Genomic DNA, 18883 nt, shown 5'->3' with positions numbered 1-18883 from the left:
CGTAGTTACTGCAGGAAAGGCGGCCGAGAAAAAGGTACCGGTCACCCTACTCTCCTTAGTGCCAAAGGCTTAGTATAATGAGAACCTTATCTTTTCATACCCGACACTTGAATCAAATATGGAACCACGTGTCCACCTTTACCTTTTTAAATGTGTCTTGTTTGTTTGTTTGTTTGTTTACGACAGTGGGGTAATGATGTTTTGAATAGATTTCGCTTTTCTCGCCTTTTTTCCTCTATTTGACATCTTCTTTCTTTTTCCAGTGCTATCATCACAGGCCTATCATTAAGAATTTTCATAAACAAGTTTTCTGGGTTATTTTTTTGGGTTTTTTTTGTTTTTTTTATCTTAGCCATGTAGGCTAATAGCCAAATTCAGACCATGCTTAAACCAAAACTTCAGTAGTCAGCATTTTCATTCTTTGGCTCGCGAAGCAGATTAATCAAGTTAACACCAAGTTAGCCATCTTGGTGTATCAGATCATTTATTTAAATGTATAACACTTCATACGCAATAGGCTACACTTAATCTTGTTTCATACAGTATTCAAATAGAATTACGGAATTTAAGGAATGCAAAAACAACAATGGCGATTTAATATAACAAATTCACAATTCAATAAAAACGTTTTTGTTTCTAGTAGGCTAAGATGTAACCTACTACTGACAGTCGTTGTGCAAAGTCTAGCCTCCAATAGCAAAATCTTGAGTTTAGAAATTTATAAGTTTTATGTGCTCCCTGATGGTTGGGATTAATCGCCTTGATTGTTGGAAAGGTTGCTATTGAAATTTAAGGCATATTTAATCCTTTTATTTTATAAATGTTTGAAATATTTTATTGCCCGAATTACGTAATAACAACTGATCAACTTTTAATTGTGCACGAATACACCGCAAAACCAAGCAGTTGTGATTCAGCTCCCGGGATGTGCCTATGAGTCCCTCATTTCAAAAATTATTCTCCATTCAGCGATTCCTAGTAAATGAAATAATTTGCAGACAACAACACTCAAAAAAAAAAAACAGAAATTGCACTCTGTCGACTTCGGTGATCAGGCCTGCAGCAGTGGTTCAAATTTCAACAAGTATGTGAAACTACCAGGGTTAAGCTCTCAGAGAAGCTTTCTCAGTCCTTAGATAAAGATTCCACCAGTCATATCAGAGTGGTGCCATTGTGTCAACTTCAAAGTCAACAACTTTCTGCCGATCGTTTTCTCAGACGCTTTCTTTCCATGTGTTTGTATTTGTGATAGGCTACAATTCAAGAATGTCCAAGACGTGGCGCGCATGCCCAATGCGCATTGGGCACTCGGCACCAGTAGCGTGACAGAGGATTCAGGGGTGGGCCTACCTTTTGACTTGGGCCCGAAATGATTTTAGGGGTCCGGAAAGTATTCAAAAACCATCAAATTGTTTTCTTTTGAGTGGTTTGGTGACATGATGGATTTGCTTTCGTTCCAGATATTTTTGTTTTAGCGGAAAACTATCTCTTTCCTTGATGAACTTTCTAGCAATTTCCTCTTTATTGAAGTGGTGTTCTTTTTTTTGCATTTTTTTTAAATTATTCACTGTAGGTTAACTAAAATTGAAACTTTATTTCCGTTAGTTCAAACTGTAGCCTACTTTTCATATTGTAATTAACTCATATTTAATACCAGTGGCGTTCCCAGGGTTTTGCAACGAGAGGAAGATCATTTAATTCAATTTTAAATTTTTAAAAGAAGAGTGACACTATCTACTGTGTCATACACATTGCACAGGTTAAATAAAAAAAAATTAAAAAAAACATCAAAAAGAATTACAAGGGCTAGGCCATGGCCCATGACCTTCTGCGTACACCATTCTGTGATACCATGTCAGCCGGTATGGGATAACCAAAGATGGCTATGACTGCTCGACACCAACCCTGATGTCCATCTCAAGTCATTGCCACCGTCACAAGAACGTTAGAATTCACAGTTACTCGATCCTTGAACTAACAAAGGAGGAAAGTTTCACATAACTATACAGTAGATAAAGCTGGGTTTTCGGTCCAGCATGTAATCTGCATACCTCACAATATTTCAATAATCGGATAAATTAATTGCTGGAAAAAGCACAATCCTTTTTGTTTGTCTGATTTTTATTTGAAGCTGCAAATATTGTAAAATCACCAAAAAAGGTTGATATCGCCAAAGATTGAATACAATTTCAAGCTAAAATGGTATAAGTCATGGATAGCCAATGCAAAAAAAAGATGAATCCAAACGCTGATGATGATTCCTTGGTTGATGGAATCAAATAAAACATTTAGGTTAACTTTAATCGGAGTAAATTGCTATAAAAAATTGCATCAAAATTATGTAGGCTACTCCAGGATGCAGGCTAGAATGTCGTAAATTAATCTGAGGATGCTTATGTGTTAGAACAGCTGGATGTACTAGCAAATGTTATCACAGAAATTGTTATACTTGTTTTTGGTAGCAGAACTGAAATATTAAGCTTTAGTGTTTTTGATACTTTTTTTAAAATTAGTATTAAAAGCGAATTTATGCATTTAAAATCCTGCCATGATTTCTATACTTTCAAAGATTATGAAGCAAACTTAAATTTACACTTGAGTTAGGCTACATTATTATCAAATGGGTTAAGTACAGTTACAACAAAATGTTCTAGTTGGCTAAATTAGACAATGAGAGTTGTAAAGGTTTCGTATTTATGTCCTTGCAATTCAAAGCTACTGGAAAACTAACGCAAGTAGACAGTATTTCTATGACTGGCAAATGACAATATAGAAAGTGAAAAGCGTTTACTTATATCGCAGCGAATAGCTGTTAGATGTTTTTCAACAAAATGAACCTCCTTCCTTATTTTTTGGCATCAACGCGAGCTGGAGCTGATGAAGAATCGGTCTTTTCATGCTGAACTTGCAGCTTAACCGGACCTTCAATGGCTTGTTTTTGAATTGGGGCTTCAACCGTGAGAAATCCGTCAGGAGACAGCGATGATGTCACAGACAAAGGGTCTACGTCTGGAAAAAACAAAACGTTGCATAGGCTACATTTCGGTAAAGTTTGATAGGAATACAACAGGCTATAATATATAACAGGTGGATAAAAAGCTAACATTCTTTACATTGAAGCATTTTTATTGTTGACATAAATGTTGTCCGCTTTTTTTACTTGAGTCATTTTGTAAAGACATTGATGAGTGTTGAATATGAATACGAAAAGAAAACCACGCACTAGGTGATTGATGGGGCTTGTTGAAGTCAAAAGTTGAACATGGGTTCAAAGGGTTATAGGCGAATTCTTCGTAAACAATTCTTCGTAAAGCAATTCTTCGTAAGCAATTCTTCGTAAAACAATTGTTCGTAAACAATTGTTCGTAAACAATTGTTGGTGAAATGAAATCCGTAAAAGAATTTTTTGTAAAGCATTTCTTCGTGTACATCAAATCTCCATTGCATGCACGAATAAATGCTTTGGGAAGAATTGTTTTACAAAGAATTAACTTTACGAAGAATTGTTTTACGAGAAATTGCTTACGAAGAATTGCTTTACGAAGAACTGTTTACGAAGAAAACGTCGGACACCGGTTCAAAGCATTGTTGCGTTATCAAGCAGTGTATGTTAACAGCCTTGTCACGTTTTTTTTTTGAGTAAGCTAAGTTTACTAGGTCAAAGGTAAAGTCCAAAAGTTCTCTCACTAAAGTTTACACACAAAATAAATAATTTAAAGGTAATTGTAAAGGATCGATTAGAATAGATAGGTCGCTTATCTAGAACAAATGGCCGGTGGTTATAAAGGTGGCCGGTGGTTAAAAGGCTTGACCTTCCTGGACTCGGAGATCACCTTCTTTACCCTTTTACTTATTTAAACCGGATTTTCAACCACCAGGCGTAGCCTAAGTTTTGTCGCCACAAAAAATAGAAAATGATGAAAAAGATTATGGGTAAATTTTTAGCTTATGAACAAAGGTATATTTTTCTTGAATTTGACCAATAAGTTGTTTCTGATAAAGTATGGTTATCTGAAAGCTCCGTCGCTTTTTGCTCCTGTTCATTATTTAGGCCTAATATTTTTCTGTAAATTCGAGTGCCGTGATGTTTGAAATAGTTTTAGTCATTTACAAACACTGCTGAATTAATGGATTTGAACCCGATGATGAATTTTGTTCGAAGTCGAGCTCAATGACTTTGTAATAACATAGTTTTGGAAGAGAGTTTGCTTTTTTGGATCAAAGACAGGCAAGACACAATAATACAACAAGGTTGAGCATTGTAACAACATATCTTACATATTTACAAATAATGTTAACAGTCGAACGTTTTCGGCTTTACCTAAGCCCTATTCAGGAATGGGAAAATATTTATAAAAATGCTATGCCAAATTTTTTTTTACTTTGTTAATAAACCATGTTTGCTGACAAGCTATTGTGCCTGTAATTTTATATTTTGGCTATTCGATAGTAGCCTAAGATACAAGCTACAAGTAAGGTAAGCATCACGTACTCGACGGAATTGTATATTTTCGGGTGAAGTCACGTGATATCACTCCGTGGTCGTCTTTCTTTTCCTCATGCTTTCCATGAATTTCGATAAAATTGCCAACAGTTTTAACCGTGATTTGTTCCGGCGTAAAGTGCTTCACATCAAGGGAGACTTTGAACTTATCGCCTTCTGTTGTCACCTGAAAAAAATCACACCGTAGGCTATCATTAAAAATTAAAATTATTAGTTTTTGCCAAGGGGCAAGCATAGCTGAAATCACACCACTAGCCATATTATACAAAATGTTTTGAAGCAGAATAGGCTATGTAAAATGAGACGCTTGATTGCACCATTTTCAACCCACCTAACGAAGCCGAACGTTTACGTGTTTTGGATGATGAAACTAATTAAAAGTCTGGCTCAGTCTGGCTGCAGTCTTTGTATAGCCTCTTAACGTAGGCACTAGTACGGTAAAAATATCGTCAACCCTTGGTGTAAAAAGAGGAGAGCCTCAGCCACAGAAGATCAGACGAAGAAGAATAGAGACCCTAATTTATATAGTTTTCTTACCAAAGGGCGGCCCTCTTATACGTCAGACACGCCGTCTTAACGGCTATACCAACTTAATGCAGCTTAAACGCGACGAGGTAAGCCATCATGCATTGAAGAAGATACAACGTTGACGTGTGTTCCATAGAGCGTCAATGTGCCGTATATTACTCCAATATTGCAATCAAGTCTTCTTTACAGGTTGTACCCGCTAGATATTTACCTTACTCTTTCCATTAGTTGCAAAATCGTTTAGTAAGCCAATGGTGTCATGTAGTGGAAAATAAATTTCGTGCACAAGCCACTAAAGGCGGTAAAACTGCAAATAGAATTAAAATACGCTTTCTCCACGTGCTTTCAAAGTTCAAACTCACCTGAGACAAGCCACCACTCAGCTGTCGTGTCAAAGCTGGTCCTACTCGAGGCACAACCACGGGTGACGGCACAGGAGTAACTCTGCTGCTCCAGGGATCACGAAAAAAACGTTGTCTCGAAAGCTCGACATCTGGGTCAGATACCATTCCAAAGTCCTAAGAGGAAGTCCAGTAAGAAAATCTGTTCGTTTTTACTTTGTTAACCATCTACAAACGTTAAATCAATGGTCAAAAGGAATGATTTGCAGGCTAGGAAGGTATGCCAAGATATCTTTTTCGAAACATTTAATGTTTACGAATGATATCACAGCTGATGCTATGCTATAGAGGAGACATGCAAAACGATCATTGTAAAAAGATCTTAAAAACCACTAATTAATGTGCTATAAACAAAATATCGCATCCACAATGTAATCGTTTATAAGTTGCTAACCTGATCGAAAACTGTGCTTCTGGGCCAATCATGGAATGGCTCCCAACTTTGTCCTCTGTAATATGGGTTAATTTGGACGTGCCTCTCTGTACGCTGCCTTTGTTCAGACATTTTTTGTAATGTTTCTCAGATTTTTAACAAAGTATATGAACATTAGATTCTGAAAAGTTAAATTCATTTTCCTTTAGTAAAGACCATTAGAATATATATACTTCTAATGCCTTTCGTTTTCATAATGTAACCATCGTAGCATCCGATAGCTCAGTTGGTTAGCGCGTGACTTCGTGAACGAAGAAGCTTCAAGATCAAGCGGCGCTGGTTCGACTCTCGGGGTGTGTGCTTGAGCAACGCATTCTAAGGACTTCTCTCCATTCAGCTGCATCTAATGGATGGAATAATTCCTCGGCAACAACACTTCAACAATCGGAAGACTTCACTCTGTCAATCTCGGTAACCGCCCTGCGTCAAGAGCCTCTACAAGTATGCGAAACTACCAGGAATAAGTCATCATACTCATCAAGGCTTTGTCAGTCCGAGGATAAAGATTCATAAACCAACCAATCAACCTAGCAAAATCAATACAAGCCGAAAGCTAGTAGAGATCTACAAAAAGATCGAAGAGACAAAAACACAAACGTTAGACTTGCTGGAGATTGATATAGGTTGCTAAGTAAGAAAAATCCCGCGTTCGCAACACTTACCCTTACAACACTTACCCTTACCTTGGTACATAGTGAACACGTTTTGCGAATTTGTGTAGCTTATCAATACAACATTACAAACCAAATCAATTTAGAGACGTAAGCATAGCCTATAGTTTTTATGGGGGGGGGGGGGGGGGGTGTCAATTTCATATGATTGCATTTTGGTAGGTACTTTCGTATGCAATTATGGCACTCATTTTAATGCTGATAAAGCGCTTCGACAACTGTGTTACTACCAAAGTTATAGAAATATAGTTACCATTCGATACTCTTTCACTCGTTTCGTTATGAGATTATTTTTGGGTTAGCCTAAACATCGTATTTTTTTCTTCAAAATTTGGGAATTTAGCCAGTATAACAATTCAGAAAAATCATTGATATGACGATTAACTACGACACATCGGATGCACAAATCATGAGCAAAAGTAACGTTAATGACTTCAAAATCAAATGTGTCTTCGAGTGATTGTGTTGGCCTTGATTGTTTTTTTTTACCAGATTTGCGTTTGCTGGACTGCTGTGGAAAATCTCATCACTGGTATTTTGCTTTTGTTTGAGTTGGAGGCTTCTTAGAAAAATTCTTCTTCTTTGTATAATTTTTATTTTATTTTGCATATTTTTACGTTTTTGTTGTGTTTTTTTTTCGTTTTATAATTTTCTTTCCGGTTTATGTTTTCTGTAAAAAAGCAGGCCAGCACTTAATACATTCCAAAATATCTTACAGCCTAATTTATCCTTTTCCATTAGAAAATGAGACCAGTAGGCCTATTTTCATCATTATAAATCAATTTCAAAATCGAAGAAATACGAGATATGAAATGAGTGACTCAAACGTTTACACTTTGTTATAAAATGTTAAACATGTAACCATATAGTTTGGCATTCTACTTATTGTTATTTTACGTCTCAGCTTTTATATCGTGATCTTTTGAAGGTCAAGGAGTAACTGAAACTTGTTTAACATGCTTGTCAATCAATGCTGTTTTTGTTTGAAATTGCCGGGTTAAGGCTAACTGTATTGATTGTATCATAATAAGACGCTATACTGTATACAGTCTGTTCTACATAGGCCTACAGTTTAATAGTAACTTGCATGCTAATAAATCACATATTTGTAAAACTATTGAGGATTATAAACATTGAATTGACCAACCATACTATGCCAATATTTGCTTGTGGAAGAAACCACATAATCGACGTTCAAAATATATGATTGAAAACAAATTCTCAAATGTTATCTAAGCAAAGATAAATCTACAAAATTCTATATCGCCTGCCTTTCTCTAATTTCAAAAGTTATTCAGTTGCATGGGTAGGTTTTGTTATTTTAAATTCAGCTATTGAAATTCAAGGCCTCACTTAAATTGAGTCAAATGCTCAGATAATTTTCGGGAATTCTGAATAGCACCTTTTATCGGGACAGTAGTCCGTGCATTTCAGCAAAATTAATCCTGGCTACAACCAAAGTGTATTATGCTTTCACTTAGCCTACAATCTCCAGCCTCAGGAATAACTAATGATAACACACTCTGCAGTAAGCGATATGATAATTGACCGGCACGCCGCAAATCGATGTTTTAAATAGCTCTCAAAAACCCAGAGGGTCTTGTTCATCGCTTTAGCAGCTATGATAAGAAGATGACCTCATGCAGCTGTTACGTAGTGTTCTTGATAAGGCTCTTTTGACGCAAGGACGATGACATCATCGACCACAAAGTGATTCTAGAACATTGTGAGGAGTGATGGCATTTTTAAAATCTAATCTTTCAAAACTTCTAATAAAAGACAGCCTTTTGAAAACAACAAATATACAATGAATTTTGGATTAACATTAGAGGCCCGCATTGCTTGTAGGTTAGAAAGTAGGTTAATCTGCTGCTGTGCGCTTTATGTCTAAATACTATTTCGAGACTTTAAATTCTAAAATTATATTCATGTTTTGTGATTCATCTTAAAAAAACAATTGACAGTTGCAAGGCTATACAAACAATTTTATTTAAAGCGATTTGAACATTAATAAATGGAGTAGTGAACAGCATGGCAGGCTACGTCAGAAAAAAATGTCTCTCAACACCAACAAAGAATTGCACCAAATAACTTTTTCATTCAACAATTTTTACATAAAAAAAACTTTTAAATCATTAAAAAACACAATTTTTTATAATCTGACTTGAATTAACTTTGGAGATTTCAGGGTTGCTTTTATAGTAACGTTTTTCTAGATAGACAATTTTTCAATCGCTGAAATAAACAATTTTTACAACTTTTAAAAACACAAATCTATCCAACTGAATTTAGACATTTTTGGGCCTTTCAGTGACGCTCATCTATGTCGGCTACATGGCCGAGTGGTTGGAGCCCTGGTTCGATGTTCCAAAGGGTGCTGGTTTGACCCCGCTCAAGAGCATGTGATTGTGACTTTGGCAAGACATAAATCTGAATAGGGCCTAACGACCGTGAAATTGAAAGCTAGAAGCCAAATGGAACGAATATGCGCGACAAAAATTAATAAAATTAGTTTTGGCTTGTTTATTACTGAAGTAAAAGGTGTAAAGCTCAGAAAGATGGAAATCGACACACGATACCGTAACAACAAAACGTTCTAACACACATACATAAATCTCATGCAAATGAAACAAATCTGAAGCAATAGGAGCAGTTTTTTTTTTTCGAAACTCGTAAACAGCTGCGTTAATTTCCACGCGTCTGTCTGCATAGTGAATTAATAGGTAACAATCTTAACCATTTGATTACCAACCACAAACAATTATTGAAGTATTATCATGAACTGCTGAACAACAACAACAACGTATGTTGAGCGTGGCTTAACTGACACACCGCTGCAATGAAAAAGAAATGTCAATGCGGATTGACTTGTTCATTGTTCATCAGCAAATCAAAATATGCACCAGTAACAAGATCGGCTGGCTCAATTCCCAACTTTCCCATCAAATCATCAGCAATGATAGCTCCATCTTCTGGTGTTTGTTCATCTTTTAATACAACCTACAGAGAGCAATACACTTGTTTAAAAGTTATGAAAAATAGCTACAATACACGTTTTTAATTTATTTGTGACTTGGTGGAAAATTATTCCGAGGAGGTTTTCTCTTGGACATAAGAAATGCTTAGATATCTTATTACAGCAAATAGCCACGTAATCGTTTTTTGAATTTCGAATTGTAATTTATTAATTTTTTTACTTTTATGTGTCAGATATGTTGTTTATCAATGTCTATCTTCTAAAACTAATCAGACAAATTTCCAAAAACTTAGCTGTCAGAGCGAGAGCTTGCTCGTAGAGTCTGAAAACTTAAAAAAATACGCAATAAAATAGAACCACATGAACAAATAAACCCAAACTTAACCCACACGCAACTGATACGCTGAACTTACTGAAGACTATGATGTTTATACTGTTAGCTTGTTTATTTGTGTTTGTCATATATGTCATCTGCGTTGTTATGGTTGTCTAATAATAAAAAAGAAAAAGACTAAATTTTATATAATAGTTGGTTAGCACGTGACTTCATAAACAAAGATACTTCAAGATCAAGCGATGCTGGTTCGACTCTCCGAGTGTGCGCTTGAGCAACGCATTACAAGGACAGCTTTCCATTCAATGGCACCTTTGGATGGAATAACGAATAAGTCACAGACAACAACAATCAGAAACTTCACTCTATCAGACTCTGTCACTGGGCCTGCGTCAGTGGTTTAAATCAGTGGTTCCAGACCTATGGGTCGCGATCCAAAGTTGGGTCGCCTAAAAAGAAAAAAAATTTGGGACGCTTGTTTTTTTTCAAACAAGAAAAATGTTTAGTAAAAAGTAGCTGTTTGTGTAATATATTGCAATAAAGCCAAATCCTACAACAGGACTCTAAGCTGTTTAATTTTCCGACGACCAAGCATAGACTACCAGAGCTTCTTCTCGTCGGACAAATTCTCGCGTTCGGCAACTAAAATAGAAAATTCGTAAAAAATTTGTGTTTTTAAAGATGCATTGAACTGTTGGTAAATATCGTGTTTTTGCATTAATTTAGGAAAAAAACAAGGCCCTGAAACATATTTGCAGTTGTAGCCTATTTAAATGCATTGCTTCCAAAGTAGGTGTAGCCAAGAGCTAGACTTCGAGCATGGACTTCTAAATAGTAGCATCTGGACTGGAAACTCAGTGGGCAACATGAGGCCAAACAGTTGGTACAACAGTTGGCCAACAGTGGACCAACAGCCAAGTAACTAACCCTGTTGGCCCACTGTTGGCCAACTGTTGTACCAACTGTTTGGCCTCATGTTGCCCACTGAGTTTCCAGTCCAGATGCTACTATTTAGAAGTCCATGCTTCGAGTCTTCATGGGTCGATGCTTTGCCTTATTGCAGAACTTTTTATCAGCAATATTTTTTGACGGCGTGTAAGAGATTTGGCCTTATTCAAATGTCAACAAAGTGCAAAATGTCGGCTTGTGGAAGCTAGCGACCAAACATCACCATGGTCTACCAGCGCGGTAGTTCCGAAGGCAATTTAACGACTTCTCGGCGGCAATGGCCGCCTGGAGCTTAGAGGTCTGCTAGAAGTGTAGCTGCGTTTATCGATCGTTCTTATTTTGCAAGTACCTTCTTTCATTCTTTTGGCCGATCTAAAACGCTATCAACACGTCGTGTTGCCATCCATCATGTTTTTTTTTCTGGATGCCTTCAAAGGAAGATATTAGGTGATGCTTGGGTTGCAAAGTTTTCTAAACTTCACTTTTTAGAAAATTTTGGTCTCTTCAAAAAAAGGTTGGGAACCAATGGTAAAGCCTTCAGGTATGTAAAACTGCCAGGATTAGGCTTTCAAAGGAGCTTTCTCAGTCCGAGGATAAAGATTGCCTCAATCAATTGACAAACTGACTGTAGGCTATGATTTCTTAACACACAACTCATGTGGATCCCAGACAGCAAATCAACCGTTTTTTACATTGATTCCACGTCTGCAGACGTTGAATCAATGTAAAAACGGTTGATTTGCTGTCTGGGATACACCACACTATACCTCCAGTTCCATGTAATTCCCAAGACCTTCAACCTCGTCAATATGCAATCGTGTTTGTCCAATCATGAATAAAATTCTCTTTTTTGTAACGGTTCCTTTCCTTCCGACCGATGCCGAAAGTACCCGATCCATTCCATCGGGATCGGTAACTTGAGCAATTTCACAATCAGATGTTTTCGGACCAGAGTGATCATCACGTCGATAAAAAATTAGTTCACTGTATCGTCTTTGATCATCCTAATAATAATAATAGCATTTATATAGCACTACACCCATGATAGGCTGAATACCACTATGTGTTACTATTCGGAGAAGCCGACTAGGAGAAAACCCTGTTCGGAGATAGCCTTTTTCGGAGAATTCTAAAATTCCACAATGGCATCTGTTTATTCAAAGGAATTACGTTAAAATAGAGGTTAACCAATTAAAGTGCCAGCGAAAAAGTCTCAACTAAAGTTATCAAACGGCGTTTCATGATTAACAACGGTGGTTAATTAAATCGGTATCTGGGCAAATCAATGTTTAGAATTTTTAACATTCTACCAGTTTAGTAACTTTGTATATTCGTTTATAGTGTTGTATTTTGTATGAAACACATTAACATTTTTCTTTGCATGTAAAAAGTAGCATCGACAATTTTGGAAAATTTTGTATTGCAATTTGGTCAGAATGTTAAGTGTTTCAATTCAATATCTGCAGAAAGATGTAAAATAATGCAATTGGCGAGCTGAGGTAAGCTTACTACCTAGTACCTACTTATTAGGATATAGCCTACAAACTAGCAGAAGCGTGGGAATTATATTTTTTCTCTAACTTAGGAGGGGGGGGGACTGAAGCTGCGGCAGTGTTAATTGTCAGCTTCTGAGAAATAGTTCCCACGCCACTGGTTATTAGACTTACACTACCTCACAGATTGTGATTAATTTTGCGTTTGTGGATACATATTTGCAAAGACAAAATCAGGGCAAATTTTTAAAAAACATTGGGCACATTTTGAAAATTTTAGGTAAATTTTGTTTGCCTCCCCAAAATGTTTTTGTCTCCCACGGCTACGTCAACCGCTACTGTCGTTGTCAAAGCCAACCAAACACGGTGCCACTGCGCCATCAAAGCAATCCCACAGAGTATGGCCTAAGTTGTCATTTTAAATCGTTACAACACAAATGCCAACTTTTGCTGGCTGAGATTAGGTCTCTTTGCAAAAAAACTTCTTCATTAGCTTACCGTATGTTATCGCTTAGAATTAAAAAAACTTAGTAGTTTTCATAATAATGCACAGTGCGTAAAATTAAATACATTCCACGTAGGCTAAGCATAGGGGAAGCTTGTGCTCAGCTCAGCTAAGGCCACTGTTCATCCTGAATGAAAATAAAAGTGTAAACTTTCTAAAATAATTTTCGTGTTTACCTCTGTAGTTGTCGTTCTTAGCTTTAGTCGTCCCTTTTGACAATGGTAAAATATATCATGTTGACGAACAACAGCAGGAGATTCCTTGCTGAAAAGTTTAGCTATTTTCATCAGTGCAGGTAAATCTTCAACCAAAGCTTTTATTTCGACGTTTTGAGGCATCTTTAAGAAGCTTTTCGTACCTCAATGGTGTTCTTGCTACAGTCCCAGAAGTTTACAAATAAAGATCAGCTAAAATCAGTGCTGTAATCGTAAAGTGAGCACAGGGTATACTGTCAAATTTTCCAAAATGATAAATAATACACAACTTGCAAAATACTAATCTTTATTCTACCATAACATGAATTATATCAACATCAAAATTGGACGAGAGATACCAAATTGTTTGTTTTTCTTTGAATACATTCCAAACAGCCTGCCGAAAGGAATCTACATCTTTTTTCTCTTTACAAATTTGAGATCTAGTATCCTTAGCTGATCGGTGGTTTAGCAGCCAGGATCTTACATATTTTTAGCGGTAAATTGAGCCACAGGTGGTCCATTGCAATTAATAAATATTAAACAGCTCACATTATCAATGAGCATTGAGCAAAGATGCTCTTAAACCTGTGATAATATTATTCATTAAACTGAAACCACGTTAACATTCTGCTGTCGAACAAGGTAAAGTTAAAATAGCTGTCAAGCGAGACTTCAAATTATTGGGCACAATTTCAACTTTTTCACTAAAGTCTCTTAATCCTTGGATTGACTGTATTTCATCAATGTCAAAGCGTTTACAAATTCTTCTCACCTCTGCTTCTTCATGATGCAAATTTCCTTCTATCATTTTTTTCAGGTTGCAAGTTAGCAATATCAACCAGTAGCTGACCAATGACCATTGTCAGTGTCGGCATTAGTGCAAAGTCTCATTTGCATTCTGCTAACAATGCTCTGAATGAATTGATTCGCGTTAACTGGCACCATTTTAGAATTCTGTATCAGAGGAATATTTCTGAACATTAAATTATCCTTCGCAGCTAAAGCCAACTGTGTTTTTCTCCAGGATTTTCCTTGAAACTCTCAATAATTCGTATTGTCCTTTTTATTACAAGTTCGGCTCTAGGTAAAGTTGTACTTAGAGACTGAAGTTCAATGGATAACATGGATAATTCTTGCAGAACATCATACATTAGAAGAAAGGATAGCATAGGCACTCTCTTTGGAAAACCAGAGGGTATACTATTAATTGCTCGAAAAAGTAGAGAGTATACTGCGTATACCGCCGTATACCCTCGAATACAGCACTGGCTAAAATAAAATATTTTGTTTCGATAAAAAATTTTAGCCATCGTTTCCTTTCGAAAAGAAAAAGCAGTTTCGTTTTATTGTAAATTTAACACGAAACTATTTGACGAATATTCAGGAAGCCAACTGCCCTAACTATTACGAAAATATTCAAATGTTTTTATTTAAATTACAATCTTATTGTAGAAAATTTTTTATCGCTTCTACCTTAAAAATACCAAAGGAATAGAAAAAGGACCTTATCAGGAAAGCGAACCGCCCATGTTGCCGGACATCACTATGTCTAATAAATTATTTTAACGTTTTCAGACAACGGTTTAATGCGAAAAGAATGCCATTTCATTTGCTGGTGATGCACTCACTGGCAGTCTGCTTCTGACATCGAGTTGTGAATAAATAATGCAAATAATACAATCTATTTATCATCCAATTATCATAAATGTTCGTTGTTTAGCAATTGTCATCACAAAACATAAAAGAGAGAGAAAACTTTTATTTTGTCTGTTGCAACAATAGCAAGGTACAATTATACACAACATGAATAGAATAGAATAAAGAGTTTGATATACTCAAGATAGAGGATATTCACCGACTAGAACTAGGAAAATTTATGTTTAAAATTCATCATAATATATTACCGAATCATTTTGAAAACATGTTCACAAAATCTAAAGACATTCACAAGTATTCAACCAGAAGTGCGAAGAAAGAGTCTATTCAGCAAATAAATTCCAATTCTGGGAAAAAATGCATCAAATATGCTGGAGCAACCTTGTGGAATAATATCCCAAAGCAAATCACAATGTTGTCGTTTTCTTCTTTCAAAAAGGAATATAAAAAACAACTCATTTCAAATTACTAAAGCTGATTTTTGACATTATTTACATCTTAAACTGATTTAGGCTACTACTTACTGACCCATTCAAGTGCCTTTCTGTGATTATATTGTTGCTTTAGGCTACTGTTGTTGATAACTTCTCTCCTTTTTTGTTGTTGTTGTTGTTGTTTTTCTTTGTGTTTGTGTTTTGTTTGTTTTTTTCCGTACTATTAATCCAATTATAGCCTATATTGTATCCAGTAAAACATCCCTGGGGAAAGGCCTGTGACAGTGCACTGGATCCATTAATAAAATTACAAAAAAGGTTATAAGAATAATTACGAAACAAAATTACTATGCTCACACTAATTTTTTATTTTTCAAAATGAACATCTTGAAACTAAAAGACATACATAACATTGAAATAAAAAAACATATGTACAAAGTTCATATGAATGAGTATCCGTCTACGTATTGTGATTTATTTACAAATGCTTCATCTATTCATCAGCATAACACAAGATATCAAACAGGCAACAATTATTTTATAAACAGATCAAACACAGAATTTGGCAAGAAGTCCATGCAGGTATTGGGACCAACGCTCTGGTCAGAGGTTCCAAGTAGGCTAAAAAACTTATCATTTCATTGTTTCAAAAAAGAGATCAAAACGTTAATTTTACAAAGCTACAGTGCATCGTAAGTGATATGTTATGGAAACCAACTTGTCAGTTGCTTCGGAAACTTTATTATTCTCTGCTTGCTTCATGGAATTTTGTGTTTTGGCCTACGTTATCATCAATATGTTTTTTTTTTGTGCATATGCTGTTGTTGAAGCGCGGGAACGTTTCAATTATTATTTTTCTCTTGTAAGCTTATTTTAAATGGCAAAATCATAATTTCCGTAGGGTGGCAATTGACTAGTAGACCGTATGGTCGTCTCGTTGTCTCCCTGTCGGTATGGGAACTTGTGTAACTTTTGTACTGTGTATATTGCATATTTCAAACATGTACCTATGTTCCTGTTACTGACAAATAAAACATTGATTGATTGATCCCATGTGGGGGGCACCTTGACTTAGATAACCGCATGGTTTTTTCGGTGTCTCCATGGTGTAGTTTCCATATCAAAAAAGCGATTTGTTATATCTACTGATGTGTACATTGAAAATGAATGTGGAGCTATACCGAAATAAACTTGATTGATGATAGCACCATAGCCATCTAGGTACCACAACAGACAGGATTTTATAGTTAAAAAGATTTATAGTTCTTCTGTCTTCCAAAACTCAAGGGAGTGTCCTTTTCCAATTTCATAGACTTATTGTTTAACGCCTTAAAGATGGTACTGCTATTTTGCGTTCATCAAATGCTGGCATTTGCACAACAATCTAACCTCTTAGTGTTATTTATTAAGTAAGAATCGATTTCGCTATAGTAATAGCAGTCATGTGTGTCATGCGTATGATCGTTGCATGCAAAATAGTTATTTCCATTTAACTTGAACCACTGATATCATTTACCGTTTATAAACCGAAACTATGGGCGTTTCAAACCAGCGCATGAGGAACTAGGACATTTAAATTTAGAACATTGTTTACATTTTCAAGGTTCCCCCTTTATTTCAAACTGCTATTCAATACCAATGACGTCATTGTCACATGACAAAATTGAGACTTAGATATTCATCCACGCAATGGTAGTCAGAAATTTATTATTTAAAACAAATGATTAAACATATTTTTAGACCTTTTTTTATTCAATCAATACAGATGGATATGTCTAACAATTTCATTTTTAGATATTTACATTCATTTGAAAATAAAAGAAAACTATTTTCTTTCAGCGGATGAATATCACATGATGAATGTTAGACTGAATCGCCACGACGCCATTTCTCAATGAGAACTCAACAGAAACTAGTTTCAGAAATCAAGGATTATTAAGAAAAGAGAGCATAGTTGCTCAGTGAGAACAAAATTTAACACTTTTTTTAAGCTCGCCTTACCTTTTCTATTTTCGACTGACTGTTAAATTTCTATATTTTGGACTGAAAACGTTGAATTGAGCGAATTTCTCCACAAAGTGCTGACATTGGACAAACTGATTGTCCGATGACGTCTCATCGCTAGGGGCGAGTCAATTTTAAAAAAGTGCGGGGGTAGAAAGAATGATAAACCAAATAGCCCAGTGCCAGAACTAGCGGTTTTGTTTTTGAATCTTTATCCTCGGACTGACAAAGCCTTGATAGGTTCATTCCTGGTAGTTTTGCATACTTAATCAATCAATCCCTTTTAACGCAGGGCCAGTTACCGAGATTGACAGAGTGAAGTTTTTCCGGGGATGAAATCGGGGTACGGTACGAATTGTTCAGGGGATGAAATGAGTTGCATCCCTATTTCATTAGTATTATTTGAAATGAGTAGGGTTGCCAGATTGGGTGCTTTTACGCCCAATTGGGCTACTTTTTTTTAAGTATAATATAACTTTTTATGTAAAAATTGTATCATGTTTAAGATTTTTACCTAATTCGTAGTTATTTCATTCAGGAGCAGCATTTTTGGAGGCCTCGGTCAGGCAGGGTTACCAATTTGGTATAAAGATGCCAATTTTCAAAAATGTGCATGTTTAGGCTTTAATATCTGGCAACTTGAAAATGCAGTGGACATCAGTTCAGATTTGTTTTTATTTCTGACCATCACAACGAAAAACAATATATATATGTCAAACATAGCAGGGGTCTAGAAAAAAGTAGAAGCGACACAACATGGACGCTATAACGTGCATGATGCCAAAGCAGGACAATCAGTTACGGCATGGTTTGCAAATGTAGAGAGATGAGAAAAAAAAGGCTAGTGAAGGCATTTTTTGTGTTTAGTTACCGGTACATGTTTGTAGTTATTTAACAAACAGTTGATTGATTGATTGAATCTTTATCCTCGGACTGGAAAAGCTTCTTGAATAGCTTAATCCTGGCAGTTTCGCATACTGGTATAGGCTTTAAATTACTGACGCAGGCCCGGTCACCGAGATTGACAGAGTGAAGTTGTCGATTGTTGAAGTGTTGTCGCCGGGGAATTATTCCATCTATTAGGTGCCGCTGAATGGAGAGCAGTCCTGAAAATGAGTTGCTCAAGCGCACACCCCGAGAGTCGAACCAGTGCCGCTTGATCTTGCAGCTTCTTCGTTCTTGAAGTCACGCTCTATGGCTATGCGCTAACCAACTGAGCTATCTGGTGAATGCATGGTTGCCAATCTGTTTGAAAGATGTAAAAAACTGGAAAAACACTTAAAATTTGGGACTGATGATCAAGCGTTCCAGAAGAATTTTGTATATTAGCCTATCTCTTTGCTTGGGCTCCATTTTAGAACCCCCCAAAAAATTGGGCTACTTTTTGCATAAGCTTGGGCTCTTTTTTATATTAACCTCTGGCAACCCTAGCAATACGAAGAATGTCACTAAAGCGTTATATTTTGGCAGTGGCTATTTGACTGGCTCCGGTCTTTGAATCTGAAACACTATTTGACCGGTCATGACGTCACTATATAGGCACTTTTTTCTTTTTCTCCTTCAAAGCAAAAGACGAGAAGAGTGCCTATATAAGTTCTAAATTCGACAATTATGTTCAACTGATTCGGTGGCGCGTAGGATACGTCTCGGGCTGGTGTTCAAATGGTGACAACAAATTCTTCATTTTTGACAAATTGTGACAAATTCTTCATTTTTTTGTGAGCGACTGAAGTACCGCTAAAAGTAGTTGCAAAAATTCAGATGGATACATGAAAAATAAAAACAGTTATTACTAAAA

General features: G+C 36.2%; 2 protein-coding genes across 2 annotated transcripts; both read right to left on the bottom strand.

The window, feature by feature from the left end:
* Window positions 1-2109: 2109 nt before the first annotated feature.
* Window positions 2110-5983, bottom strand: LOC145780992 (heat shock protein beta-1-like). The gene is made up of 4 exons (XM_082592684.1): window positions 5828-5983; window positions 5395-5550; window positions 4493-4670; window positions 2110-3009 (listed from the first exon to the last, which is right to left on the bottom strand). The coding sequence occupies exons 1-4, from the start codon at window positions 5936-5938 to the stop codon at window positions 2846-2848; spliced, it is 609 nt and encodes a 202-aa protein (XP_082448810.1). The 5' UTR covers window positions 5939-5983; the 3' UTR covers window positions 2110-2845.
* A 2524-nt stretch (window positions 5984-8507) lies between these two features.
* On the bottom strand, window positions 8508-13231 carry LOC145781118 (adenylate cyclase CyaB-like). The gene is made up of 3 exons (XM_082592874.1): window positions 12971-13231; window positions 11564-11800; window positions 8508-9537 (listed from the first exon to the last, which is right to left on the bottom strand). Exons 1-3 carry the CDS (start codon window positions 13130-13132, stop codon window positions 9391-9393), a joined length of 546 nt encoding a protein of 181 aa, XP_082449000.1. The 5' UTR covers window positions 13133-13231; the 3' UTR covers window positions 8508-9390.
* Between the last annotated feature and the right edge of the window lie 5652 nt (window positions 13232-18883).

The sequence above is a fragment of the Aplidium turbinatum genome, chromosome 12 (assembly GCF_918807975.1).
Source record: "Aplidium turbinatum chromosome 12, kaAplTurb1.1, whole genome shotgun sequence".
Classification (NCBI taxonomy): Eukaryota; Metazoa; Chordata; class Ascidiacea; order Aplousobranchia; family Polyclinidae; genus Aplidium; species Aplidium turbinatum.
This window is presented reverse-complemented; position numbering and strand designations above follow the sequence as displayed.

Coding starts and splice junctions, on each gene's coding strand:
- LOC145780992 (XM_082592684.1), bottom strand. CDS start 5,938: ATGTCTGAACAAAGGCAGCGTACAGAGAGGCACGTCCAAATTAACCCA. Junction 4,671..5,394: donor TGAGTGGTGGCTTGTCTCAG/GTGAGTTTGAAC, acceptor GATTTTTTTCAG/GTGACAACAGAAGGCGATAA. Junction 3,010..4,492: donor AAAATATACAATTCCGTCGA/GTACGTGATGCT, acceptor TGTTTTTTCCAG/ACGTAGACCCTTTGTCTGTG.
- LOC145781118 (XM_082592874.1), bottom strand. CDS start 13,132: ATGCCTCAAAACGTCGAAATAAAAGCTTTGGTTGAAGATTTACCTGCA. Junction 11,801..12,970: donor TAAGAACGACAACTACAGAG/GTAAACACGAAA, acceptor TATTATTATTAG/GATGATCAAAGACGATACAG. Junction 9,538..11,563: donor GGAATTACATGGAACTGGAG/GTATAGTGTGGT, acceptor TGCTCTCTGTAG/GTTGTATTAAAAGATGAACA.